Source organism: Mytilus californianus, unplaced genomic scaffold, assembly GCF_021869535.1.
Source record: "Mytilus californianus isolate M0D057914Y unplaced genomic scaffold, xbMytCali1.0.p SCAF_1, whole genome shotgun sequence".
Lineage (NCBI taxonomy): Eukaryota > Metazoa > Mollusca > Bivalvia > Mytilida > Mytilidae > Mytilus > Mytilus californianus.
In genome coordinates this window covers 92426964-92443654 of record NW_026262581.1, presented here as the reverse complement: position 1 = coordinate 92443654, position 16691 = coordinate 92426964, and the positions used below count along the sequence as shown (strand labels likewise).

At 32.3% G+C, this 16691-nt stretch overlaps 1 protein-coding gene across 15 annotated transcripts in view; it reads left to right on the top strand.

The window, feature by feature from the left end:
• The first annotated feature begins 490 nt into the window (after nucleotides 1-490).
• LOC127726190 (uncharacterized) overlaps nucleotides 491-16691 on the top strand; it is a 77778-nt gene continuing 61577 nt past the window's right edge. For 4 of the 15 annotated variants that reach the window (XM_052233554.1, XM_052233535.1, XM_052233524.1 and 1 more), the window contains exons 1-4: nucleotides 494-1097; nucleotides 14415-14444; nucleotides 15165-15209; nucleotides 16104-16124. In XM_052233554.1, coding sequence (XP_052089514.1) covers nucleotides 843-1097; nucleotides 14415-14444; nucleotides 15165-15209; nucleotides 16104-16124 — 351 coding nt within the window. In that variant the 5' untranslated portion in view covers nucleotides 494-842. Of the gene's footprint in view, nucleotides 1098-14414; nucleotides 14445-15164; nucleotides 15210-16103; nucleotides 16125-16691 lie in introns of all 15 variants that reach the window. The other 11 variants (XM_052233500.1, XM_052233478.1, XM_052233514.1 and 8 more) reach the window with 5 other exon arrangements.

The following is a 16691-nucleotide window of genomic DNA, read 5'->3' as shown; positions in this document are numbered from 1 at the left end:
CTTAAGAAGACAAATAAAAATCCAGGCCAGTTTTCGCTTGTCAACAAACGAAAATAAAAGAAAGACAAAAATAAATATTTCGTAATATAAAACTAAAGATCAAATTTAAATAAATCATTAATTCTTTTATCTAAATCAATCCATACAATTACAAGGACATTTTATTGGCTCCATTGAAGCAAATCTTTCAAAATAATCTAACCCTTTATGAACTGTTTATGTGTATAAGTGTCAATGACTATACCAGTATTACTTTTTTTATTTTGAATATCAGCTTATACTTAACCCCACTTTAAACGATTACGCTAAAAGTAAACTATTTAAATTGTAATTATGTTTATAAATATTAAGCATTTTACCTCTCACAGTGTGATTTTATTCTTATTACAGTTGAAACAGTTGAATTTTATCTGAAATCGTAACTAATTAGCTAAGTCGCACGTAATAGTAACACTAACAATATAGCATTATTTGCACTCGACTCGGGTATTGTACAAGCAATGGCCCGAGACTGCCATTTGTGTATATAGGATTTTAACCGTTCGTTCTTCAATTCAAACATATTATTTAAATATTCAGCTCTTTCACACATTCAAATATATAAACAAAACACCGACTGATATGAGATTGAGGAACACGATGAATTCTGGATATAACGATTCATGCATTTATGCTTACCATAGAAACGGCGCCATTGTTCGCTAAAGTGTTAAATTTCACTCTTCATAAGAATAAAGCAAACATTTGATTTTTGAAGATATGCAGTGGATTTAATTATATAATTAAATATATGCCGAACATAAATTAAACCGTGGGAAATATATAGGTATACAGCAGTAAGCATGAGCGGGGTAGTGAGAGACCTTTACCGTTACCATCACTGGCCAGACAGAAAAGATTACTGGACTCGTTCAGTGAGGAACGATGCTTTCCAAATGTCTCCCAGAAGAGGTGGTGATGAAGAACTACATGGAATATTTGGACGGACAGGGGAATATGTTGGATATGACAATAAGATTAATTACAAAAATAGGGAGCTTATACGATACCATCACTGGCCTATCAGACGAAATTGGCAAAACAGATTTGAAAGCAAGGTATATAGATATAGTATTAATGTTATTTGTTTTTTGCATTGGAACGTGCTGCTATTTTAAAAGTTAAAAATTATGGTCGGATAAAGGTACATTGTCGAGATATTGCCATCCCTCGTTGAACTTAACATTTAATGAAAGAAAAAAATGTTCTGAAGGTTATTTATGTATTGAAAGACGTGTAGAATATCTTGTATGGCTAGCTAAGACTTGAAATTGGAAGTCTTATAACTGCTTAGATTTAGAGGTTATAATTGGAGAGAGAAAATAGTAGTTTCCAAATTAACGTTCCAAGTGAAACCATCTTATTTGCTGTCAACGTAAATGAATTTATAAATATAGTTCACACAATTATATATTGCTTTGTTAGCAAAGTTCCATTTTAAAGTTTTGGATGAATGACAATCATCAAAATTCTTAAAATGTTATAAAAATATTGATTATGTCTTTAACTTCCATAATATCTTAGTTGTTATTATTTTACATACAGGATTAATATTTTTTTAAATATTGTTACTTTCAAGCTTTATATGTTAATAGACTTGACATCTGAATCGCATAGTTAAAATAGTAATCGCTTTCAGTTTACTAAATGTGCACGTATAAACGAGATGTTCGTTTGGACGAGACATAAAATGGTACAATTAGTACTGTCCTATATACATTGTATCGCTTAATTTTGGCCCATTTGAAATATATTGATCTACATTGAAATTACCCTTACAAGTGACAAAATAAATATTGAATAGGTGGATACTTTACACTTGTTTAAATATTATTCAATTTATTTGGTATATTTAAAAGACATTTATCCTATATCATACGGGAATTGCAAATACTAAAGTTTAAATAAACACAATTGATAAATCATCAATTTCATGTATAGTCTGAAACGTTGAATAGAGAAAGATTTGTTATGTGCCAAAATATAAAGCGAAGCAGACATAGTTTACCTTTGAACCAAATTGCTGATCCTACTCGACTGCAACCACCATAGAATACTAATCTTATATTTAACATATAAAATTGTCTGTGCCCTTAGATTGTAATAACATTTTAATTGGTCGTCAATTTGTTTGAATAAAATAAAAAATAAACTTAACGTCCAGTGACAATTACCTACTTGCATTTTCAGTATGCAATTATTCAACAAAAAACTAAAATAACGGGTGAATTTGTAAAATCTTCTTCACTAATTGGGCATGTTGATTGCCCCTTTGATATGATTCCCCCTTTTTAGTAAAAGAATTTTTGTCTTACAACAGGTCACGTATGAACATTACATGATCAATTGCTTTTGGACTCTGGAGTCGTTTTCACAAAAAAACTTACGACTAAGATTGATCGTACTAAGTATACTGAATTGTTCATGACTTACGATCAATCTTAGTCGTAAGTTTTTTTGTGAAAACGACTCCTGTAACGCACAAAAAGATCGGAACTTTTAAATATGAAGCACTGGTTTTGACATCGCCATTTAATCCTGGCTTCGTATCTTACATCTCACGCTCCTTAGCAAAAGTCTTTTTGTCAAATGGGGAAAGTTTACGACGTCCATGCACTACATTAAGTAGTTGAATTTCTGTTCCAATAATAACCAAGGTGTTATCAATCTTAAAATTCGAATAGGATAACAAGGAATTGTGCGAAGAACACAATTTAGTACGTCTACACGGTTATTTTCTCTATGTCGTACTTTCTGGCATTTTTTAGGGCCGCATAGAAATAATCTGAGTCAGACTCGGAGGTTTGAGATATGTGTAACCCCAAAAGGGTTGACTTGGTATAGAAATATGGTATCCAAACTGATAGTTAAACTCATGCTGTGGTGGCGTCCGTTTGGCTTCATGGGATGTATAAATATGTAGCTACGTCCGGTCGAAATGGAGACGTTTAAAGCACTTCTGTTTTGACATGAATTATCATTGATATGGTCATAACTATAAATTAACTGTTTACAAAACTTTGAATTTTTGAAACACTAAGGCTTTTCTACCTCAGGAATAGATTACCTTAGCTGTATTTGGCAAAACTTTTAGGAATTTTTGGTCCTCAATGCTCTTCTACTTCGTACTTTATTTGGCCTTTTTAACTTTTTTTTATTTGAGCGTCACTGATGATTCTTTTGTAGACGCAACGCGCGTCTGGCGCAAATACAAAATTTCAATCCTGGTATCTATGATGAGTTTATTTAATTCGGAACCTCATGTAGGGAGAAAGCCATGATCGCGTACGTTTAAATATAACTTGCAACATTTTTTAGGAGTCTAAATGTGGCTGCTTCTTTCCAGCATACCTCTTTTCCACGTGGCAGTAAAAAATTTATTCATTTTATCCCGGTCGACCAACTTTGCAGATCCTACCTATTGGATCTACTGTTTATTTTTTTTCGTAATTACTGTGCATTAACTATTTGCATCTAGACCGCAATCAAACAGCAATCCCTTAAATCATCAAATAGTCTATACAGGCAACAGTAGTATACCGCTGTTCTGTGTGTTACCATTTACTTGTTGGCAAATGTTTTGCGCTCAAGATCTTACTTCAAATTTCATTGGTTACAAATATTTGAATGTACATTGAAGTCAAAACGGGTATTGGCAGATTTATGTGAGACTACATATTCCAATGATCATGATAGAATTCGATGATCAGACGTCTAAGTACAGTGTGAAGTTTGTTACCGTGACATTTTGAAATGAAACGCTGAAGTGCATGTGTGGTCAATTCTAATAGGTGGATGGTTACCTTTAAATAAACTCGGGATTATACTTTATGATTCATGTCCTTTTAATTTGATTTTGCCATTTGATAAGGGACTTTCCGTTTTGAATTTTCCTTGGAGTTCGGTATTTTTGTTATTCTACCTTTTAACTTAATTAAACACTTTAAGGGGAAGGTTTAAGCATCCGTTTCTCTACGAATTTCCAAATATAGGCGTCTGTAGTTACGTTGATATCATTTTAAAGTCCCTCTTAATGATGATGTCATAGAAAGAACTTGGTAAACCTGCAAGACATTAGAATTGTCATTTACTGCAATGTTAAAAATCATCAAAATTATAAAAGTTACATAATTTGACGCAATGGATAGAAAAAAATGTATTATTTAGCCAAAACAAAAGCACTGGCTACTTGGCGGATATTACCTTGGTGACTGATAGTCCACCAGCAGCAGTACCGACATGAAGGTATAAGAACATGAAACATATGGTTTCCGTGATCAGGACCATTGTTTCTTAAATAATGGTCATCGGATACATTCAAGTCTGACACAGTAGTTAGATTCACCGTTAGAAAGAATAGAATTAAAAACATCCTTGTGCAAAAGTATGTAAAATGCTGGAGTAGTCAGTAACCCTAGAAATACATGCAATCTGAGAACGATATAATAATAAAATAAACGATAAAAAAAATGGATAACTGATGTGAATAATTCATGAATATGGTTCGAAATGATTCGTTAATTATATACAGTCGAATTTATGTGCATTTAATTGATTATTAATCATTTCGATTAAGCTAACGTATCCATTCTGATGAATAATTTAACAAAAATGTATTACTGGATTACATTTTATGTAGACGGCATAAACATTTTAGAATCAAACAAACTCGCATTGCTATCGTAGTTACGTCCAAGGTGTCAAGGCATATACTGTGACCTAAAGTGCAAGGATGGATGGGGGTGGGGCATACCAGATGATCAGTAGATTCTGTAAAATCCGATTAGTTACTGATTACAGGGGACAAATTCCCACCTGTCCCTACATCTTATTCAATGATTGTGGTGACTAAAATATGCTCGCTGCTCCAATTTAAAATTACCAGAAAGGTTTTTGCATCGGCAAGTGAAAAAATGTGAAAATAATATACAGGTCCGTGTACTCTTTGTTTCCGTACCGCAGCCCTATATTGTTCATGATAATAGCTTTATTCATAAAAATCTTCATTTGCCAGAAATTAGGGCATGTTCTTTTAAAGAATTAAAAAACACCTTTTATTGAATGTTGTTAAGCATATCATTGTTTCATTAACACAATAATATTTGTGAACAGGTCATTGTCACAGTAGTTTTTTTGCTTAGTTTAATCTAAAACAAAAAAGTACATTACAATGTATGACATCTAAAAAAAAACTCTTCAAAACAATTCTTTTAGCAAAACAAGAAAAATCTTTGATTTATTGTTGGTTGCTTAACGTCCAGTGGAAAATATTTTATGTATGTTCAGGACGAGGACAAATTAACAATAAATACAATAGGTTGGTCTTGTAATTGAGGTCGTCCGGGATAAGTTCGACTGCCACTGGAAAATGAGGGAATATTGGATAGGGACAGAATTTTGGCCTTGCAACAGGCCACCTACGGACCCGTCAAAGAGTTACTGCAAGGATTCTTAAAGATCAAAGAGCGTGGCACTCTCTTTACACGATCATCGGATTTAACGTCCCCATTCTGACCGGACGTGGCTGCATACTTATACATCCCGCACAGCCAAACGTACGCCCCACTTTGGCGAGGGTTTTACTGCCGGTCGGAGGAAGACCAATGGTGACCATATTTTCCCCGGTATTCTTGGGAAAATCTTTAAATTTTGACTACTTTCTTTAAATTGTTATTTAAGAAAATCAAATATCCTTTATGTGAAGAATAATTAAAACTTTTTCTTAAATAGTAAACATTCAACATTAGTAAAACCCCCGTTAAGTACATAGTTTTATTTTAATGTAATAATAACAGTACACCTGTCACACAGTTCTATGTGAAAATATCTTTTATCTAAACGTAGTTAAACTACCTACTCAAGAGGCGGCGTGAATCAGATGTGGATACTAAATAAAATCCAAAGATTGGTTAGAGTACATACAACCTAAGTCTCTTTCCTCTTGCAATAATATTAAAACATTTGACTTTTCTATTTTACTGGACTTCTGAGGAAGAATGAAAAACAGCTTGTATTATCCTTTAACTTTACATTCCGATATATAGATGATGTCCTCTCAGTAAACAATCCAAAGTTTGGTGACTATGTAGAACACATCTATCCCATCGAACTAGAAATGTCTTGACTTACACCTAGAAATAGACAATGGAGTCTGGTGAGAACAAGATTTTAAGGCAAAAGAGATAATTTCAGCTTCCCAATTGTGAACTTTTCATTTTTGTGTAGCAACATTCTAGCAGTGCCTATATATGGAGTATATATCTCCCAGTTCATACAAAATTTCAGAGCTTGAATTATCCCAATTTTTAAAATTTTACCTATTATGTCTGTTTGTTTTGCTTACACTTAGTTGTATATATAATGGAATTCTATGCGACAGTCGTACATGTGAGAGGTTTAGCTAGCAATAAAACCAGGTTTAATCCACCATTTTTTACATAAGGAAATGTCTGTACCAAGTCAGGAATATGACATTTGTTTTCCATTCGTTTGTTGTGTTTGAGCTTTTGATTTTGCCATTTAATCGGGACTTTCCGTTTTGAATTTTCCTTGGAGATCGGTATTTTAGTTATTTTACTTTTTACTCCTGCATAATATGTTGCAGTTTATTCATTTTCATTCTGTCTAGGGCTAAAAAGTTTTTTTATTCAGCCGGAAATTCATTTTCAAAATTAAGATTACAACACAATGTTGACTGCTGTATCCCAAGTCAGGAATATTCATAAATATGAAAGTTGTTTTTCATTCGTTTGATGTATATAAACTTTCGATTTTGCCATTTGTTAAGGGACTTTCCGTTTTGAATTTCCTTGGAGTTCGGTATTTTTGTTATTTTACCTTTTTCCTATCATGATTTCCTTGATTGAGGGTTTCTGCTTACAAGGAAGCTATTAAACCATAATGTTTAATCATCCCTTTGAAGATTGTACAGACGCCATCACGAGTTGACTGTTATGGAATATTTTTTTTACAGATGACGACATAAATGTTCCTCTTTCCTCGAATGTGACCTACTGAATTAGAATTATCACCGGTTTTGTACTTAAATGAGCAACACGACGGGTGCGACATGTGGAGCAGAATATGCTATCCCTTTCTGAGCGCCTGAGATCTGGTTGGGTTTGTGTTACTCTGTCTTTAGTTTTATATTTTGTGTTTTTTACACTGCTGTTCGTCTTTTTGATTGATTTTCGTCTCCCTGTTTTTTTTTCCTTTTTGCACCATTCCTTGTTAAGGCTAATTTCAAATTCTGTAAGCATAGCCCACCCTAGGCTATGTCTTCGGACTATACTTATTGACAGTATATTACTGAAATCATCTCTTTTGTGGTATATTATTGTCAACCATCAATTTCAATGAAGGCAGATTTTTATGAAGTTCTTTCATCAACAAGTATTTTTCCATTATAAAATAATTTGCAACATGTACTTTATGCAAATGACAATTATCTTCAATAGTATATACAGTGCAAATATATCTTCATTAAATCTGTGAGCATCATAAGTTTGGTCCAATAATGTTTGACATATATTAGGTTGAGAATAGGAACTGAGGACTTGATGAGACGCTTTTAAATAATAATGTATCTATGAAACCTGACAAAAAAATCTTGAATTTCTCAAGTAAGCTACACTTCTCTAAAGCTGTATAATAACCTGCAATGTTAATTACATATATATTGTGGTCTACAATAACATTAGTAAGTGACTTTTTAAGAAAACAAATAAAATCACTCAAACCCTTTATGATACTAACAGCTGGCGAAACATTTCCTTAAAATAGGATCTGACCTTTCTCAAATGTAATTTCCATAATTTCAGCGGCTTCGGTGTTACTTGACATGATGGAAATACAAAGGCAGAAAGCATCTCTTCATCTCTTTTAGCAGATAGTTGTAATATATCGGGTGTTCTACCTGAAATACTTTTTTTATCATATACAAAGCAAAAATATCTGTTGTATAATAATTGTAATAAAGCCAGCCTGAGAAATGAATGGCATGTGCTCATAAATCAAAACTCCTATAGAATATTTAAAACGCTGTTGATTGTTGAAACAGACCTAATTATTTGTTTATCTTTCACAAATGTCTTTTTAATGCGACAATCGATAATCGTTATTGACTTCAGCAAATATTACCAAATCACTGCCTAACTTAAAATTGATTGTTGGGAACACTGGGTTTGTTGTATTATCAAAAAGTAAAATAACAAAAATACCGAACTCGAAGGAAAATTCAAAACGGAAAGTCCCTTATCAAATGGCAAAATTAAAAGCTCGAACACATCAAACGAATGGAAAACAACTGTCATATTCCTCACTTGGTACAGGCATTTCCTTCTGTAGAAAATAGTGGATTAAACCTGGTTTTATAGCTAGCTAAACCTCTCACTTGTATGACAGTCGGATAAAATTCCATTACATTGACAAAAATGTGTGAACAAAACAGACATAATAGGTAAAAATGTCAACAATAGGGTACAGCTATCAACATTGTGTTATAATCTTAATCACAATAAAAAACAAACAAATATGTCAACAAAGAAAAACAAAATGGCATATAGACAAAGCAACATTCTTAGCAATGGTTATTTGCTATAAAAATCAGGGCTAATTTTTAACTAGACAGATTGCTCTAATAACTTTTTGCTACTTGTCAGACATCTTTTAAAATAACATTTTGCTATATGCACTTTTCAGGCATATTTATAATATAGATTGAAAAAAAAGAAGTAGGCTGAACTTGATAATTATTGAGCAATGGTACATAGTCTAGATCATTAAAAAAATCATAAAATATAACATTGAATTGGAGGTTGGGTTAGGATAATTAAGACTTCTTAAAATAGCCAGATCAAACAATTTAAAGATACTTAAGTGCAAAATACATGGTGTTGATTGCTTATATACACTGCTGAGACTGTAAACATGGCCAAAGTGGTTGGTCAGAAATTGGTTGTTGTCATGAGTCTACCAATCCTGGTATCTATGATGAGTTTATCTATCAAGCTTCAACTGTATATTGCTTTTTTTTTTAAATGTTATGCAATATTCATTATTATTATTATTACCTAGTGCAACTTTACTATCGATATCCCTAATTCTTCCATGATGTCTTCCTGTTGGGACACTGTTTGGGTGTTACAACTTTGGATCATGCATATCATTTCAGAATGGACATTACACCACTCTCAGTATTTATTGTTTACTGCATGTTTCAACTGTTAATGAAGGCTATACATTTTACAGCCAAGATTGTCAGCTAAAACCCCCAAATTCAATTATTCTGCCTTTTCTCGAAACATCAGTATTTGATCCTCGTCAATCACTGCTTGGTGTTAACGCTTGACATGTCATCTGTTGGTGAAAGTGCATATGGGTGGTCCAACTTCAAATTTCGGTTCGATGTCCGCCTGATCTGCTCTTTTCCTTATGCACCAAGTTTACCTTCGTCCCTCGAGGAATTAAATTCATTTTTTAGCTTCCTAACTATTTTTAAAAGTATATAAAAATATTCAGTAATGTAAAAATCTTCAAAGACCTGTATAAAACATAGAAAAAGTATCAAAACGCTATTATAGAAATCACGAGTGAAACCCATCGTCTGCAGAGTACTTCTTCCCGTCGGCAATGTAAGTAAAAATACCGAAGTTGCAGAAACTTACGTTTCATTGTCGATTAATTTCTTATTTATAAAAGAAACATTTAGGGGAAATATGAGATTTTATAAAAGCCTTTTTAAATTTTATTCCTGACAAAACCATAGTTTTTTACGACAGTTCATTTTGCATTACAGTAGGCCAACTTGGCAAAATCGTAACTGGCGACCATCCGTAAGAATGACTAAAAAGTTGTAAGGAGGAAATAATGGCACCTAATATAAATAAATTGACATCAATACAGGCCTGGTTTCATCGGAGGACAAGTACAGGTTATGAAATTCTGTAGCTTTGCATTCTCTTAGCAGCAAAGATTTACATATCGCTCTAATGTCAAACGGATATACTATTAATAAATTCACCGGTATGTCATATTTTTGAAAACCTATAGATATAAGCGGCAATTGCTAAACTCTTTATTATTTGCGACCATAACATCCAATTTGAGCATTATGCATGCCAATCTGTTTTGTCGTCTCTGCTTTCGGCATTTTATAAGCTGCAACATTTAAGGGTTGGTAGTGGGTGTAGTTTTTGATAAAAATCCAAATTTTGATATTATTTCAGCGCACTTTTAATTGGAATTGGACTGATACCGCACTATCCTGTAAGAGCATAACGAGTCGTTCCTTGACACACTACAGGAAAACCTTTTCAGTCTATTGTAAACATGTTACATTCTCCATGGAAACATAACCAGTTAAAAAAAGGAAGCGATAATAACGAGACATGTTTGGGAAACTTTTGATTGTTGATGACTTTGGAATCTTTGTTTCATGTTTCAACTGTAGAGAAAGGCCACGCATTTTACAGTCAAGATTGTCATCAAAAACCCCAAATCTACAACTCTCCTGACTTTTCTCCAAACATTAGTTATTGGTTTAATATAATCATCCTCGTTACTCATTTCTTTGTGTATAGCGTTTGACATATCTGGTATTGATGAAGATGCATACGGGTTGTCCAACTCCAAATTTCGGTTCAGTGTCCGCATGATCTGCCCTTTTATTATTTCTTCCAGTTTTCTCTCGTTCCTCGAGCAACTAAACATTGACTTAGTTAAATGTTAATTTCTACTGACGGTGGCTCCTTATTCGGCCACCATACTTTGGTCTTGTTTGGTATTGTCGTATAGTTTTGAACATAATGAATTCCCTGTGACAAAGTAACTGTCGCTTCTCGAAACCTTGTATTCACTGCATTGTGACACGGGACTTTGTTTCTCGAGACATTGTATACATTAATAAGTTGCTTAACAATGCAACTTATTTCTGAATTCAGAAGAAAATTTCATCTATCTCAGAAAGAAATAGAACTTTTCGTCTGACAAGTTATTTAAGAGGATTTAATAATTTTATGAAAACCAGGCAGACATGATATATCAGCTTTTTGGAAAGGTGTAAAAGATACAAGCATTTATGGCCGACAAAATATATTTAAACAAAATGTTACCACCAACATATTATTATTGTTTATTATAATATACACTTTTGTGATTGAACCATCATTGAGCGTTGTTCACAATTTGTCTCGCGCCGAGAACTGACATGAGAATATTTTCAAGAAACTGATATGCCTGATTAATTTATTTCGGGATACGTCTCATCAACAACGTAGAGTTGAATATCCATTACAAAAGAGACAACTCTTACTTTAAAATTGTAGACAAATTCCTTTTAGAGTTGTTCCTCTTTTTCTATATATTGGACTAGACTTCAAATTTTAAAAAAATATAGTGTTTTATTTTTTTTTTTAAATTGATACATGCTTAAATTTAATTTATATATAAATGCACACTGTAAATCTACCAAGTCTAAATGCAAAAATTTCGAAGAATTCTTGTTCAAATTTAATGGTATACCAACATTCTGATGTTTGAAGTGTGCTTCTCTCTTATGTCTGGGGTTATATTGTGATGTGGTATGTTTTTGATATTGATAATCGATCTTATCGAATTGCCTGTTAATTTTTACGTTGGCGTTTAAACTTTGTAATTTGAAATTACTGCCAAATGAAAGCTTGATTTGATTGTACAGTATATCAATGTTTATAAAATTCCTGCCGAACCGGATTTGATTATTCCCAAATGAATCGCATAATGGTGTTGCAATACAATTATCATGAAAATGCATTTGTTTTTCATTAATTTGAAGTCTTATCGATTCGTGTCTGCTATTTAAACACACTAGTACTATTCCTGCATTTTTAAATGTTGCGGTATAGGATCTATGTTTTCGAGGGCCAATTTAGCTATTGTCATCACTTGGCGTCCGTCGCTTATTGGTAGCACATAGTTCAAATTTTACCTCTAGGCGAAATCACAATTTCATTTTCTCTGATATAACAATGTCAGTTTTAACCAAACTTTACAGAAATGATGCATGAAAAGTCCTTTAAAATGATCCGCATTTAGTCTCAATGAAATAAAAAGTATGGTAACCATAGGCAATCTTTGATTCTGATTAGTCAATTTTCCAAAAAAGTTCTCTTCTGAATAACAAGGACATTTACCATGAAATTTAGGGGGTTTATGAAAGCAAGCCATCCGAAGATATTTTGTTAGAAGTTATCCGATCTTGGTCAAACAAGGGGAAATATTCCAGGTGAGCGATTCAGGCTACAAGGAGCCTCTAGTTGGATATTTCTTTATTAGACAGTCAAATGGATATAACTAACCTCCAAGTTATCTGTGAGCATTATCATATCTTGCCGAATGATCAAACTAAAAAAAACTTTATTAAATTTCTAAGCCTGTATTTACGCGTGACATCTTTTAAAACCTTTTACCACGAGTTTGAAACCATGATGTCGATTGTTTCCTTACATCAGCTTTTTAATTGATTGGTTGCTGGTTGCTTAACATCAAGTGGCAAATATTTAAACAACCAACAATCAATCAATCAACCAACTGGTGTAAGGAAACAATCGGCATGTTGGAAAGGAGAGTTTAATGGAAACCAAAACAGTGATAATGACGTAGAGATAAATCTAAGTAGCAATCCATATTGAAATTATTCATTGCTTAAGCAAAGCAGATTATGTGGTTTCTGAAACAGGGGAACAATGACAATCCCTCGATCTTTACTGTTTCTATGGCTGTGAGTTACATACGAGGCTGTCGAGGATTTTATGCTCTCGTACAATAGATAAATTTTATTTATAGCCTGACAGCTGACTTAAAGAAAATCATTCATATTAAGGAAGGGGACAAGATAATTTTATATATTATACTAGTACATTGTAGTTTGGCTTAAATGTGTTGGACCTGAGAGAGCCACACAACATTTTGCGTACGTTTCAATTTTAATTTGTCAATTCAGAGTTATTGGACTTTAACTACAAAAAATGTATAATTTTTAAGAACTTTTTCAAATGTCACACACTAACTTGAGTATGCCTGTTCAACTCACGTTAAACTGCATATTGTTCATTGTATTGGTAAAAAGGAAGCTTCCTTTTTGAATTTTAAATTTTTTTGATTTGTAATTTCCGAGTTATAAGACTTAAATCTTCCTTTTTTTACGCTTACACCATGTAAAGTTTTTTCTGCAGGGGCATTCTATTGATTTTACGTCTATTACAATATTCTGTTGTATTCTTGTAACAGTTTTAATAACATATGACGGTCGTATCATGCGCTCCTGGAGAATCGTCTATTACAGATTAGAGAACTCTTGTGTAAAAGCTTTTGTGAGTTGCTTTGCTATCGTGTGCTATTTTTTTTTTAACTTTTCAATTTTTACCGTTCCTTTTGGCCGTCGCAGACAACTGCCCTGAGAGGCGCTTTCCATAATGGGCTGTTGTGCGAGAATGTCAGACAATTCTATCTAAATTTTATATAAGCTTGCTACAAATCAATATTTTGGTTATGCATGACTATATTCAGTTGTATGTTTTATATATGTACATGATGTCGTGTTTTATTTGTTTTGTTTACGTTCTTATATTTGGTAAAAAGCTCACCATGCAGAGCTTATGTTTAAAAACTTTGTATTATGCCGAATTCATATAAAGTTCTCTGTGTCTAAGACCGTATGCTTACCTCTAAATGTCTTTCCTTGTTTTATTGTTTCGTTACTGTATAGTCTGTATGATTAACATAAACCCCCTTAACTTCATACCAATAAGACTTTTTGATCCATTCCTTTGTCCTGTATTCTCCGTAAGCGAAGAAGCCTTTTGAAGATTAACCTTTGTCCGAATTGTTTGGTTTGAGGGTAGTAGTAGAAACATCAAAGATACCAGTTCTCAGTAGTAGTTTACTCCAGTAAAAAGGTACCATGGGTTTAAGAAATTAAGTATTTATAAATATATTGATACCTGACTGTCTAACAAACATTTCCTCTTATACGTAACAGTAACACCATTTGTCCTACAAATTTATAATTTATTTTTTCCGTACTTACCAGAAGTAAATTTAATATATAGAAAATATATAGGAAATAATAAGACAATGCTTTGACTTTCATCGACTTGAAGGTCTTTTTTCTTGCCATCTGAGTTATTTTCTAACTTTTTGATCCCTTGAAAATACCCAATACCAAAAAAAAAAAAAAAAAAAACACAGAGCAAAGTTAGAAAATTCGTTGCATAGTCCTTAAGAATTACACAAGATCAAAGTGGTTCAGTCGTCAGTTGAGCTTTTTTCAACAATATTTATTGTACATGTAACTTACTGTCTTTTCTAGGTTTGTTATAGAATTATTATTTTTCCAGGAAATCCCAACAGCGATGAAACCATCACAGGTAATTTAGATAATACCATTATTTTTATATAGTACTTTTCGTTCATTCGTAACATTAATGTTTCAGTGAATTATACATCAACTTTATTAACTTTAAAAAATGAGTTGGCTTCCGTGTTGCTTTTGTGTGTGTGTGTATTAATATATTTGCAAGTGTATGAAACAAAACTGGTCTAACTGTGATGTCTTCAACGGCTGGCAGGTAATACAAACAAGATATGAGGAGAAGATTTTCTTGTACATGTAGTATACAAGTATATGTGGACAAGTTTATTCAATAAGACAGCAAACCAACAACAAAAAATTACCAAACCTACATCTTAAAGTCTCCTAATTACCTTTAATAATGGACACGGAGTGCATAAAAGACCATTAAGACATTTTATATTAATGAATTAAAATTGAAATGCACTTTTTCCAAACTAAAACATCAATGAATGTTTCCTTATGCAATTTCACCAATACGTGATTTTTTTGGGGTTTAGAAATTAACTACGATAAATGGGTTTCTGTAATCTATTGAAATTCTAAAGCATATTGCAGCAAATGTAGTTTTGTTTAAATATTTCAATAGATGTTGCTTTTATTTGAAATCAATACATATTCATTGTAATTGCATGCTAAAATTGTTGTTGGGTCTTCATTAGGTTATAATTTCCTGTCGCCATGAAACCATAAAAATGTACTATTTCTTTTTATTTCTTATTCTCTGAATGAACAGAGGGCTTTGAGTCCATTGCTAGAAAGGAAGAAGCAAAAGGCATATGTAAGTTAACCGTGGTCTGGTTTACAAGGGTAGAATGCACACTTATCGCACTGGTATATTGGTTTTGAAATGCACCATAATTTCACCGGTTCACAACTTAAATTGTTTAAATCTTGCATGTTGCAAATAGTTTAAATCTTTATGCATAATATTCTGTAGTATGTACACAAATGTATTTTGTTTTCAAAGGAAATCTTAAGTAGAAAGTATAGCTAAATGAACCTGTCAGTTTGTAAAATGTTTACTTCTGCCGAACATACTGCAGCTATTGTATTGAATCATGTCAGTAAATAAGACAATGTTTACACAGAAGGCAATATTTACCCTGATATAAAATCATACTACTGCGGTGATATTTTCAGGTAAAATGCAACTACATCAATGCAATTTAAAGTTCTAGCTTGAGACGTTCTTACTATAAAGCTATATAAAAAAAATACAGTAGTTCTTATATTCTTTATTTATAATCTATAGTTGACATTTACAGATTATGGTATACATATACTATCTATTTCATATGACACCTATAATTTTAATCTGCATACTTTCGTTATTTTATTTAAGAGATATTGGAAATAAATAATTCTGTGAACGTTAATGGGACATTTTAATGTATATATATAATTAAAATCAAATGGATCCCTGATTGATTTTTACTTGTATCTACATTGTTACTAGGGAGTTCAACAATTTTATTGAAAATCGTTTTTAAGATTATTAATATAAATTTAATATTGAATTGACAAATAGTTTTTGTAATTTTGTGAAATGATTAACCTTTAAGACTGTATCCGGTATGGAATGTTAATGAGTTTTTTGTTGTTGCTAAATAATTACTGAATGTTAAAAATGTATTTTAAAAAAGTAAAATCAGTTTGTACGTTTTAAATTCAGAGTTTGCAGACAAGGCCCAAAGTAAGTATGTTCTCGTGTTTGTAATAAGTGCTAATCTTTGGCTATGTAGGTAGCAAATATATTATTATTATACCACTGTTTGGAAAACGTGTCTTGTCCAGAATTCTACATTCCTACTCACAACATCTTAAAAAGTAAAAGGACTCAAATTTGTCTTTAGCAATGAAAGCTTAAACATTTCACGATGATGAGTGCGTCCTTTATTATTCCTAAACAAGAAACGGGATTTCAGAGATTATTTAGATTTTTCAAACCGTGTATTATGCTATCTGCATTTTGTATCGAATGACCTCGCAGTTGTCCTACTCATGTTATAGGTTTATACATCCCTAAAATGCCTAAATCTTTAACCTCGTATACCAAGTAGATTGCTTTCATTAGAGCTTTTCAATTCCTTGGTAGATTAATTAACTGATTTTCACTGCCTACTATTATAATTTATAATAATAAAAAATATGATTTCATCAAGACAAAAGGACACATGTTTCTTTTGATTAAAAAACAATATTATTGTATATTCAAAATTTAAATGTACATGTATAACCAAAACTGCATATATTTATTTTG